The 14,068-nt window shown below is 28.2% G+C and overlaps 1 protein-coding gene across 1 annotated transcript; it reads left to right on the top strand.

Moving 5' to 3' along the window:
* The first annotated feature begins 435 nt into the window (after positions 1–435).
* LOC117239374 (E3 ubiquitin-protein ligase znrf2) lies at positions 436–11,916 on the top strand. The gene is made up of 4 exons (XM_033504875.1): positions 436–1,188; positions 2,153–2,248; positions 9,063–9,168; positions 9,310–11,916. Exons 1-4 carry the CDS (start codon positions 810–812, stop codon positions 9,365–9,367), a joined length of 639 nt encoding a protein of 212 aa, XP_033360766.1. The 5' UTR covers positions 436–809; the 3' UTR covers positions 9,368–11,916.
* Positions 11,917–14,068: the final 2,152 nt, after the last annotated feature.

Consider the following 14,068-nt stretch of genomic DNA (forward strand, 5'->3'; position numbering starts at 1 on the left):
CTGTTTATATGATCCTAGAAGGGCATGACATATATAAGAATATTAGTAAGAACATAGATATTACAACTTTAAGATAGATACTATTATAAACTAACTTAGAATTTCAGAATTTTAATTTCATTTATAAGGATTGAAAAGTTATATGACATATATGACACATGAAAAATATATATCTGTATTATTTGAATAATTACAAATATACACAACTCAACATAAAAATTTGAAAATAAAACTAGGAATATTTTCGACATATTTTTTAAATTATTGATTAATTTATCGCAACAATCGCATATAATACAATGCAGTATAATTTAAATAAACAATCATTAAGAATTATATAAAAAGAATATTTTACTACTAGGGAAATTTCATGTAAACTGATAAATAATTACATTTTATACAAAATGTAAATGTATGAATGGAACATTCCGTAGCAGCTGGTCACTGGTCACTGACTTCTAGGAAGTTTCTAGCAAGATGTCGGAGGGTGTTTTGCGTGACAAGCCGCTAGTATGCTTTTGGACGATATGACTTGCTTATTGCAGTGTATGTATACAAAATTCCGGCCTATATTAGATCCCAAAGTGTTGCAATATTGCTGAAGTTAAAATTGAAGTTTTAACTACTATTATAATATTAAAAAAACAAGAAAACTAGGACTATTTGCAAAAATTGTGTCAGTGCGTGTACCACTGCCAAGACCAATATTTGGAATGTTAATTTTTCTTCTGATTGCGGGATAAAATTTTCAGTTTGAGCAAAAACTTTTATCAAAATTGACAAACGCGTTATTATTATTTAAAATTGGGATGGGAGCTAAAGCAAGTACTGTTGCACAATCTGCTGGAGGTAATGGACAATCCTCTACTGGAGCAAATGAAACTGCAATGCAAGGATTTTCTATGCTACGTTCTCTTCCTGGAGGTGTTAGCATGTTACAGCATCAACATCAGCAAGGAAATCAATCACAAACTTCAAGAGTATCCGGAGATAGTAGGCAACGTGCTCGTTCTTTAAGTTCAGTACCAGATCTCTCATCTGGTGAACAAAGTAGTCTTGCTTCCTCAGTTGGAGTTGGAGTTGGTCAAGCACTTGGTTTGCCACAACTTGAATCAGATGATCCTGATGAAGACAGTGGACGAGTTTACTCAGCACATAGCTTGCCATCCCATATCTGGTCTCTCAACGGTAAGTTTATTAGTTTATAGATAGATTATAACATTCAAAGTAATGGCTCTTTACCTGTTTTTTAGTTACTATTACTTTTATAAGTATATATTATAGTGGATACATGTATTATGTATATATATATATATATATATATATACTTTATAACATACATATATCTGCATATAGTATAATAAATATACAAATGATGTAATGTAAAATATTTTAAATAAATTTGTAACTTTTTGTATGAAATTATGACTAAATTTATATAATCTAAAAAAATTAGAAGAGTAAACTTGTATTAACTAATATGATATGAATGTTATTGATTACATAACTTTCTATGATATACAGATCTGTAGAATAATCATAAATATAGATAAGTTTCTTAGTTTTTATTTTTGTTTATTTTAGAAAATAATAAAGTAGGTCGTTATATTCTTATTTTGTTTTTATTAATATTATATGAATTTCATTAAGTATAATAATGTCTTCAGTCTTTAATCGATTATATTTGTTAACCGTATTAGAATTTCAAATAGTGCATTATAACCGTTGTAAAATTTTGAGAAAATAAAAGTGAGGTTATGTTGAGGTCTAAAAATTTTACGAAATAAATGAGAGTTGAAATAAAGCATACCTGTTTGACTCATGTTGTCGTAATAGTTGGCCCGGTAACCATACGAATCGATTGTATTTTAACCTAGGTGCGTAAATTTTAAATTGCGGTTGTAGAATAAAAGTAATTATAGACAAAGAATTTCGTACGATTTTAAAATATTGTCTATGTGATGGGTATGTTAAAATTATTTGAATTTTATTATGGGAATTGTAATAAGTTCATGTCTAAATGAATCTGAGGCAGAAGTTGTTCCAGTAAATCAAGTGAGAAGAATTTTTTATGGTATAACTTTTGTTAGTTTCACGTTAATAAGTATTATGATGTAAAAACAACAAATAATTATTTTATTTTATATTCAAGGTCTAAAATGTCCTGTTTGCTCCAAGTTTGTTCTACCAGACGATATTGAATGTCACTTGGTTATGTGTTTAACCAAACCACGTCTTAGTTACAATGGTAAGTTTATATTTTATGTCATCTGTTTTTATACAATACAATAATTTTAGACTTTTTGATTACTATATATGTACTATTACTTTTTTCAATAACTGATATATAATGAGAATAAGTTTTTATACATGTGTGTATAATGTAATTCATATAACTCAAATATCTCAGAAACAATTTAATTAATTTTAATTATTTTGATACAAAATTATTTTACATAGCTCTAAAATTTGTGTCAAATTAATTTTTTATTCACTTCTTTCTAAATGGAAACTTAAGTAAAGGAAAGTGCTTTATAATATATATTAGGCAGTAAGAGACTCTATATAACAATTTCTATATATAATAATAACATTGCATAAAATATTTTTTTAAAACTATTTCTTTTTGTGTTACAAACGTTTGAAGTTTAAAATGATATATATCAATTGATTTGAATTTTATGAAATAGACATGATGCAAATAAGCTCATTATATTGAATTAAATTTATTAAATATTCAAATTGTTAACTATGAACATGTAAACATTTAATTATTTCAAACACAACAGTGCTTTTAATGTAAAGTAGTATCCGAGGTGTTATCGCAATAGATGCTTTTATTATTTTTTGCTATATTCTTTATGGTTGTTTCTTATTTAAAGAAGTACATTTTTTGTGTGTATCCGTAAAATAAGTAAATGGTGTAAATAATAAGCGATGAAAAAGTATGAAATGACTGCTGAATAGTTTCTCTTTTCTAATATTCATTTTTAGTATATGATATATTTAAATTTTTTATTTTATGATTTCCTTTCTTTACTATATTCATAGAATAAAAATTACTACATTTGGTATGCAGAATCGATACAAACAATAAATTTTGTACCTTGAGTGAAATTAATTTAAATATTCATTTAAAAAATATTGAGTACTGTATAATATGATTATATTATGTATACCAATCAAATTTATAGATCTGTTTATGAAAACAATGAATTTTGAATATCTCAATCTCGTAATCTTAACCTACCCTATAAACATTTATGATTTTTGAAAGAGTGGTTGAAAAAAGATATGCCAAGTAAAAATTGTGGATTTTTTAACATAGATTACGAAAATAATTTATGTGAGTCCTCATTTAAAACTTTTTCATTGAATCATTAATTTATTTCTTAACATGTATTTAAAAGTTTTTGGAACCTCTAATATTAAAAACTATATGATTAAAATTTATCATGTGATTTTTAAGAAATTTAACTACTATTGTTTATTTAGCCCATTCTTACTAAGACCTGTAACATCGAAAATTGTATTTTGTTTTTATACACATATGGTACAGGAGATTGGAACAAAAGTATATTTAGTTTCTGACAGCAATTAAAAAGGAATGTTAAAAGAAAAAATTAATGGTTCAAGGAGAACTGCATTTTCATGATCATATTTTTAAAGTAATTATTGTTATTCATGTGTATCTTATAGTTGGACTATTTTTTAATGTTTCTCATAGAATTTAATGGATATATACTTTATCTTTAAAGTAACTCTACAGAAAAAAGTTCAGTGATACTTGTGTATTAATCATGTCAATATTATTCTAAACTTAATTGACATTATCACTGAAACAGTTGGAAATCCTAATTTCAAATATTATCATTAAAAATATATGAACAATATTAATTCTAGAATGCTTAAGGAAGGAAGGATGTTAAGTATGTCCAGAGAATTAGAAATATTAGTAAACCTTTTAAAACCTTAAGCGTATTAGGCTTAACATTTAGGATATGGTTCTACACATTAATATTAAATCTTATTTAAAGATGTATGATGTATGATGTTTGAAGATGTGAGGTGTTGATAAACTTTTAGTATGTATTACATAGTACTAACATGGTAGTCCTAAGATATGGGCATTTCATGGCCCATGTATATTTGGTATGTCAATTACTTCAGTTTTAGTGAATTTACATCTATCTATTTGTTTACATCATTTTTTGAGGGATACTACGCGATACTGTACAATAAGCACATCCTTGCTCCTAATATGATAAAGATAAATTCTAGTATGATAAAAAGTGCTGTCCCAGATAGAAAAGGTTTGTAGCATTGTTGTCATTGTAAGGAGTACATAAGGTAGTCATCTATCTGAGTTATTTGGACATATGTGAAGACCTCACTCCTATAGTATTTTATTTTATTTTCGTTAATTTGCAAAAAAACATTCTGATATATATGTTAATTATACGTGTGTGGTATACAATAATAAATTTAGTGATAGTCAATAAATAAAAATTTATAAGAAAAATTAACACAAGTGTTATAATCTTTGGTATATTATTTAAACAAATGGATTTGTTTTTAATGTGCTTACGTAGTCATTCAAAAGCACAACATCCACTGATATAATTCCTTTGTTTTGAATAATTTCCGAGATATAACAAAATATGTTTTCAATTTCTAATTTCAAAGATTGTTTTCATTCTGTAGATGTAGACGATTATCAATAAATAAATGTGAGTTGAATATATTTTAGCAAAATAGCTGCCTCAAAAATGTTATCAACATCAGTAATTTACAAATAAAAGACTTCCCTTCTTGTTAAATTTTATAAATGCATCATATTTCTATAAAGCATTCTTTAATTTGTAGAAGAATTTTTATGAGGGTTATCGACGGCATATTTTTTTCAATAGATTTTTGTGTGCCCATAGAATAATGAAACTATTTAAATAATTTGCAAAAGAGCAAACAAAAACCAGTTTAAAAAACAGCATCGTATGCATTATAGTTATTGTTAAAAAAACATGTTTGTGGAAAATAATCCTCTTGAACTTTTTTTTTCTTTCTATATTACCTTTTTGCAATCAGAAAAAAGATATGTCTTGTCCTAGTTGATGAAGCATTCTATATATACAATATGCATAAAAAGTAAGTGATTTTACACCTTTGGATCGATGCCGATTTGTAAACAAAATTCGTGTAAAATTAACGAGTATAATCTTTAAGACTAAAATTTTTTTATAGCAACATATTGTACTCATCGCAAATGGCCCTTCTCTCGAAAAAAAAGTATTAAAGTTTTAATAATTCTTAAAGTAGCTTTATACACAATGCATCTACATTCTGCAGTTAGATCCAAGAAAAGTAACATCTGTTATTGCACTTAGACGTTTCAGATTCTCCGTTGTGTATCCCATATCTTCCCTTCTTTCTTTCTTGTCTTTCTTCTTTTTCTCTTTCTGTTGATATAAATAGCTCCGAACCCCGAACGGGGTCATTTGTGACCTAGGGTTTGGGACCTTTATTGCTTGCAAGTAGAATACGTTGCAATAAATAACATTTTCTACCTTGAACTTGTTTTGCAAATATCCACTGGTCCAGGGCCGTAGAATCGTGCTACAGTCGTTTTTATATTTACTTTTTATACAAATATATACCATTGAATATATATAAGACAATGTACATTGTATACAATAGAACCTGGTTTATGCGAACAGGTTGGAGGGCAAAGTAATTGGGATAAATTCCTATAATAATAAACGTTCACACGCATATCCATTATAAGAATAAGTATTTATATGTATTACGAAATTACGCTTGGTCATAGTTTGGATAATAAAGGCTCAGCATTAACTTTGAGCATAAACGACGTGTGGATAAACGAAGTTCTACTGTACATACCTATACAATGTAGAATACATTATGCAGTGCGCTAGGTCAATTATCACAACCAAGTATTTTTTAAATAAAAGAAAATGTCAAAAAACTATTTGTTGGAGCCTTTATAATTATAAAGGTTATATTATTTCTGGTATATATAATATGTAGTATTTTTAGATGGAGTTGGTTCAGAACTTTTAAGGACATTTTTTTTTCTTAAGTGGAATGTTACATTTTTGACTAGATGGTGATGTAAAAATGAATACAAAGATATACTATATTATTATTTGCCTCGACAGACATAATTTACTTTGTACTAGTGAAATCAGTATGCATAGAAATATTTATTAATTTTTAGTTTGCTACTTGAAAACCTTTAACATTAAAAAAACATATAACAAGTAGTCAAACCATCTTCCAATAATTTCCAAATATACTTGCATTGCTATTTGTGAATAATATACATTGTATATTTTCTTACTTATCTTAATCGTAAAGATTACAGAATTGCTTTGGCATATTTCATAAAATTTTATAGTTTTGTTATAATTAATATTTAATTTTTAATAAATACTTCAAGTGTTTCTATAGTTAATTGTATCATTATTTTTAAATAACTTTTCTAAATTATATTTCATTATTAATTTGTTTTGCACGTTATTCATATTTTCTAAAGTTTTGTATGATTATTAGATCCTCAAACATTAATTTTGTTTTGATATAAGTTTGAATTTTTTGTATATTGCATCGTATATTGCATCGTATATTGCAACACACAAGCACATTGGTATTGGAGTAGGATCTATCTTTCATATTCCATAATATGAAATTCATCGCTAGGAACATACACGTTTCACTTTGTACGTAATACTTCTTTACAATCTAATAGCAAAGTATTTACAGCAGAGCATATAACATTTTCTTTCTTATTTTCATTTATACACACAGTAACATGCTTCTGCAATTTGTTTGGAAAAGTAGAAAACACTGTTAGTTTTTATTTCCATACATACATGTATACTTCATAAACATAAATTTTTAGTAGATTATAATGTAATAAATATTACATTATAATAGGTATATATTTATAAATATATATTATACAAATATATAAGTATATATTTTATATATGGACTAATATATGGATATAATATATGAATATATTTATAAATAATTTTTAATTTAAATCTTAAAACATTCGTTCATTTTAATCAGTCGAAACTTCATTAATAAATGGAATTGCATAATCATTTATTTTGCAAGTGGTGTAAATCCATTTTCTATAATTTGTAGCTTGTTTGAATACCCGAGGCACCAATAATTATAAACAAATGATATTGAAATTAAACAACAGTAGTGTTTTCTTTGCTCTTATTTATAAAGAAAATGGATTAAAAGATAAAACATAAATTTTAAATAATTAAAATATAATGAATTGTACAATTCATTAGTTTTAAAAGTGACATAAGTCCATTCATGACCCAGAAAAGAAATATTGGTATTGTTAATTCTCGCAAAAATTATTTATGAGCTAAGTAGCCCTTATTAGGATTTTTCAATCAATGAAAACACGAACACTTCAATATCTTATAATAAAGAAAAATGAACTTACATCATTTTCAAAGGTCCATATATAAAAGTGCACACGCGAATGTGTAAATATTATAATAAATAAACAATTGTATATAATATATATGAATATATATACACACATATTTAAAAAAAAATGTTTAATAGCTATATAGCTGTAATATATATATATATATATCGGAGATGAAAGAACACCGAAGTCTTTGGAATTTTGATTAATCCCGCAACATTGTAACCTAGAGTCTACTATAGCTGTAATTAAACAATTGTAGTTATTCAATCCGATTGTAATTGTTCGAGAGTTGTGATAATGAGCTTGGGCTCGAGGCGACAGCCAGTCGCCGAACGTAGCCGCGGTCACGGGATGAACGCTTTGTCTAACAAAGGCATGGAGTAATTCTATAGCTCTCCTTAAAAAGGAAATAGTTGTAACACTTGACAGTAAACATTCCAACGGTCTCTGTCCCGTAGCTCGCCACACGCAGACCCTATTCTTCGAGTAAGATGATTGCCAGATGTCCATGCGTCTCCGCAGTACATGTTCAGCTAGCTCGAGGGCCCGTTATAAATCTTAAGATTTAGTCAACTAAAGTCCTTCAAACAGACAAACAGTCTTTGACCCAACTACGGGAAAATAGGGGAGACCTATTTTTCAACGAGCGGCGTCTCCCACTAGCAACTTTCCCTCGAGGGCGGCTAGCATCTTTTTCTAACCACCGATATGGAGATTGATCAATTAGCAGCAACGCCAATTTCCCTTACTTTCTGAACGAAGGCTTTTCTCGACGAATCCGATGATCTCGTGTCCTTAGACACACCCCATTATAGTTTTCCTCTGTGGCATCATCGGGACGGGAAAGGCATTCTCGCTCGCGATCTCATCGGTGAAAGGAGTAACCCTTTACGACCAGTGAATATTACGCGTCCGACTTGGATTTTGTGAGTACGTTCATCTATCATCCCGTCGACCGCGAATTCGTTATTGAACCTAGGATCATTGTCATTAGTTTCTCGAGTACCTAACTACCACGGTTACTTGTCCGGTTCTATAATAATCGTATTTGCACTAGTCAATGTCTTCTCTATTGCATAACGACAACGTGTAACCCAAACGAAGATTCGTTTCACGCCCCTAACCCTCATTCTAATGTAAACCCGACATATATATTTTAGCTATATAGTATTAAACATATATAATAGCTATAATATATATATATATATATATATATATATATATATATATATAATATATATTATATATATTATAGCTATTATAGTTATGGATAACATTAGAAGCTTTCTTGTATTTCAATTCTTTAATATCGTATCAACCACTTGTGTGGGTAATAATAAGCAACTCAAAGACAGGGTAATGTTAGAAGTTACATTAATGATAAAGGTATATATTTTTTAATATATACTGATTTTATTTCCATATTTAACAGCTACAATTATATAAAAGTTAAAGAATCAAATAGTTACATATTAAATTATGTTGGTTATTTTGTACATTGTAGAAATAAAAAATAATAAAATTTTACATTTCCCACATCACAATAATTAATGCATTATATTCTTTTCTGTTTTCATTATAGAAGATATATTATCTGATGAAAAAGGTGAATGTGTTATTTGTCTTGAAGAATTACAATCTGGAGATGTTATAGCCCGTCTACCTTGCCTGTGTATATATCACAAAAAGTAAGTTTTTATATTACATTTAATAAAATCATAACTTTAAATAACATTCATTATGTGCATAAAATAACTTTACTGTGATGTACATTTTTGTAAATATAAATAATACTATGAAAATAATAAATGATAATTAATATTTTTCAGTTGTATTGATAAATGGTTTCAAGTGAACCGTAGTTGTCCTGAACATCCTGGAGATTGATTTATACCCATTGAAGTTGTAATAGCACAATACAACTTGTTAATTTTAAAGACTCTTATCAAAATGAGAAAAAAGTGGGAGGAAATGAAAAAAATTTGAAAAACACTAGTCAAGATGGCTGCTAGTCCACTGTGCTGGTTGGTGTATGCAATTGTTTGACTGAATGAGATATATTCAATTTGAATATGAAAGCAGACATTTAACTAAATCCTTGATTACTACCTGTAAGCAGGGGACTTAAAAAATCGCCATAAAATTCAACGATACAATGCTATTATCTATATGTATCCGTAATTAATCTATTACTGCTCTGTAGCTTACTATTAATTGTACCATATTTACAAATTTTACTTAGTTTTACATTTTGAAATCGGATTAGGGTAATTAGGCTAATCTGTTATTGATTAATATATATTGTTTTTGGAGAAGGGAATATCAAATGAAATGTAGTAAAAAGCCATGAATAACAATCAGGCAAACTTTATATTACACAATTTAATTGCACTTTTGATGATTTCATTATAAATCTGTCATTTCATTTTTGTTATTTGTTGGAAAATGTACTCCAGAAAGGATATTTTTGATACTTTCATAAAAGAAAGAGTTGGATATATAAAAGTTTTAAGGAACAGACTTTTAGTAATAATGATGTTGATGCTGTAATAACAGTAAAAGATTAGGTTTCATTATTAAAATTTCAACTTTGTGATAAATTCCATTTATGTTTTTAGAGAATAGAAGTCCTGCAGTTATGAAATATAATTTATTGTTGAAGTTATATCATAATTAATATCTTTTCTACACAATAGGAGTTAACTCATAGGAGTTTTTATAACAAAAATAAACATGGTCTGTCAATTTTCCAATAATACATGCGTTGTATATATCTGGATTAGACTTGTATCATATAAGATAAAAAGTCTAATAAAGTAAAAATTTCAAACCAAATACAATTATAAAAGTGATTTAAGCATTCGGTATAATATCTATGATACTATAGGAATAAAGATAAAAGTTCTCTATGTTAATAAAAGAAAAAAATAAAATTTAGTATTGTTTTCAACATTATGAAAAACGATTTAATGTTATTGTTTACAAATTATTTTATCTCAGGACGTAATATTTTTAAGAGACATATAAGTAACTGTTTTCTTTATAAGCATTCAATATATTTTAATTATGATAGAGATAGATAAAAAATGTATGTGTTTATATAGTAATTTTTATATTTCAGTGTCACGATATAATATCCTTGCTTTATGCTTTAAATAATATCAAAGAAGTGATTCAATTTTTTTGTGAAATATTGAGTTGATGAAGTCATTCTTTTGTATAAGCAGCCCTATATTTACTTTCTTATTTATGGGATAAATTTAAATGCAGCAGATAAATCAGATAATTTACACATATGTCATAATACTACATGAAAAAATGTATTTTGTACATATATTTTAAAACTAAATGAAAATTTAATATTTTATAGAATATACTTATCGTGTTACAATACATCCCAAATATAGGCGTCTTTTAAAACAATTTACATTATTTTATGAATTTTTGTTAGAATGTTATTGAATGTTCGAATATTTTTTTATATTGAAATGAAATATTCGAATTTAAAAACTATAAAAAATAATTGTATAATTCTTTCAAAGAATAGATACAGTGGTGGACAAAAGTAATGACACAGTATAATTTTTAAAATGAAAAGCATAAAAAAATAAAAAGTATAAGCATAAAAAGATTGAATTCCAGTCTTTATTTTTTAAGAAACCTTTATCTTAGATGTTCTAGTGTACTATACAATAAGTAGTGAAAGATAAAGTGATATAAAAATAATAAAATTACGCCTTTTAAGAATTTTTATATGAGGGTAAATACTAAATGTTGACTTTAATGATATTATAATTTTTGTTTTAGAATAATATAGAAGACATAAAAATGAGTTCAATCAATGCAACATATAACTTGTTTATATACATAATATGAAATTTATAGCAATAAAAAAGGGAGCATTTAACCCTTTCGGGATGCTTAGCTTATATGTTGTATGGACAAAATACAGTCAACTAGAACATTTAGCCTATTCATTATATGGAGATCTTATTGTGACTCCAATAAACAATTTACTTTATAACACTATCTTTGTAAAAAAAAAAAAAAAAAAAAAAAATGGAAGGAATAGAAACTAAAAAGCAATTATCAGGAACCAGTAAAATGGCCGGTAGCTTCGAATCCTCGCTCCGTTTCATAAAAAGACACTTTAAGAAATTTTACCACAAATAAATAAAAATAAAGCGTATGATGTGCTATTTCAAACGTGTACATGAGGAAAATATAAGAAGGATAAGAGATACTCATTGGCCAAACTGTAATCTGTTCAGATTTTATTTTGAAACTTGTCATATTACAAACATTTTTTATATCGTACTTTGTTATTCTATTAAGTACTGAAAGGGTTAAATTATGTATGTACAGAATAATAAGGAATCATAACCTTACGAACATGTATTATTTTGCATGCCAATAAATGTTAAATTTTTTCTATAGGTTCGATATACATAGCGGATTTTGTTGTTGCAGATATTATTCGCGCGTTTCTATAATATATAGAAGTGTAGTACTATACAAATGGAATTCACCTGCATCATGTTTAAATTCCATTCGCAATGGTATAAAAGAAAAAAGAGAAGATATGATGATGCTGTTAAAAAAATCGTTTCTTTTGAAAAATTACTTTAAACATATTTGTTGCAGTGTTTTATTGTTATATTTTCGTAAATCATTCAAGAATCAAGCGTACTTTTAGAGTGAATATCTAATATATAGGAACTACAAATTTACACACACAATTTCACGAATCAGCTGTCATAATACTTGAGCTAGTAGTGTTAGTAATTTGTCAAAAATGTATTGTTACGTTCCTTTAATTCTGACAATGAACATTAACTTATATATATATCTATAAGTTAATAAGTTAATATATATATCCGTTTCTGTGGATATATCTATATATATATATATATATAGAATTCTCATTATGATTAGGATTAGGGGCGTGAAACGAATCCTCATTTGGACTACACATTGTTGCTATGCAATGGAGAAGACATTGATTAGTGCAAATACGACTATTACAGAATTTGACAAGTAACCGCGGTAATCAGACACTCGAGAAGCTAATGACAATAATCCTAGGTCCAACAACGAATCCACGGTCAACGGGGTAACAGAATGCGCTTTCTTCCAAAGCCCAAGTCGTAATCGACTTGTTTGGCTACGGTGAAAGTATTACTAAACTAACTCTTTGTTAAAACGTGGAATATCCACCGAGCGTAAAGACGACAAGTCACTCGCTAATACGACCTCATGAGAGAGAATGACTTTCTGTCGCGATGATGCTCCAGAGGAAAACTATGATGCGGTGTGTCTAAGGACACGAGATCATCGGATTCGTCGGGGATAGCCTTCGTTCAGAAAGTGAGGGAAATTGACGTTGCTGTTAATTGGTCGATTTCCATGTTGGTGGCTAGAAAAGGATGCTAGCTGCCCTTGAGGGAAAGTTGCTAGCGGAAGCGTTGTTCGTGAGAAAAATAGATTTCTCCGATCTTCCCATAGTTGGGATAAAGACTGTTTGTCCGTTTGAAGAATCTTAATTAACAAAATCCCAAGATTTCTAGCGGGTCCTCAGGCTAGCTGAACTTGTGCTGTGTAGGTACATCGACATCTGGTAATCATTTTGCCCGAAGGAACCGTCGGAATGTTTACTGTTGAGTATCTCTACAAATATTTCTTTTAATGAGGGTTATATTATTACTCCATACCTTTGTTAGACAAAGCGTTCGTCCCGTGACCGCGGCTACGTTCGGCGACTGATTGTCGCCTTGAGTCCAAGCTCATTGTCACAAATCTCAAATAAATACAATTAGGTAGAATGACGGCAATTGTTTAATTACGGCTATAGACTTTAATTACAATTTTACGGATTTTCCAGAAGTTTCAAAGGGAAGGCTCCGGTGTCCTTTTAAGTCCGACATATATATATGTCCACAGAAACAATATAACGTGTACAGAGTGTGAGAAAGTTTTGTGTTATGGCTAAACTCTGTTGAAGAAACATTCCACAAAAGTGATCTGGAAATTCGATTATTGTAGTATTCTGTAGATCGTGATATTCATTGTATTGTGTTATACTCTTCACGAAATATCAAGAAGGAATTATATGTTGCAACTCAATATTTGATGGACGAGATTGCTAACATTATAGTTTTTCAGGTCAATAAGGTTATAAGACAGGAACGAACCCATATATAATATAACAGGAAAAGTCGAAAAATCTTTGCAACTTTTGTTACTTCCGAAAATGAAGCTGAAACACAAAACACAGTATTTCGATATTGTCGAAGTATCATACCTGTTTTGAGCAGGGTAAAATAAATTTTTCCGGTATTAGTTTAGTTCACAACGCTTTGTTATTTACAAAGCACAATAACGAATACAACACGTGAGATATATACATACATACTGAAAATTTCAGTGAAATCAGTTGATGCAAAAATAAGTGACAGGCATCGAAAGATGTAAGAATCGTCAGATTTATTACAGTTATAGGCTCAAAGTCGTGAAAAACTGCGATTTTCATCATTTTTAATCGTTTGTAGCAGATAGCAATGTTACAATGTTAACCGATTTCGATGAAAT

The sequence above is a fragment of the Bombus vosnesenskii genome, unplaced genomic scaffold (assembly GCF_011952255.1).
Source record: "Bombus vosnesenskii isolate JDL3184/JDL3185 unplaced genomic scaffold, Bvos_JDL3184-5_v1.1 scf7180000013957, whole genome shotgun sequence".
Lineage (NCBI taxonomy): Eukaryota > Metazoa > Arthropoda > Insecta > Hymenoptera > Apidae > Bombus > Bombus vosnesenskii.

What these genes read in the sequence shown, in the direction of transcription:
- LOC117239374 (XM_033504875.1), top strand. Translation starts at nt 810, where the DNA reads ATGGGAGCTAAAGCAAGTACTGTTGCACAATCTGCTGGAGGTAATGGA. An exon ending in CCATATCTGGTCTCTCAACG is followed by an intron (nt 1,189 to 2,152) that starts GTAAGTTTATTA and finishes TTTATATTCAAG; the next exon opens with GTCTAAAATGTCCTGTTTGC. An exon ending in ACCACGTCTTAGTTACAATG is followed by an intron (nt 2,249 to 9,062) that starts GTAAGTTTATAT and finishes TTTTCATTATAG; the next exon opens with AAGATATATTATCTGATGAA.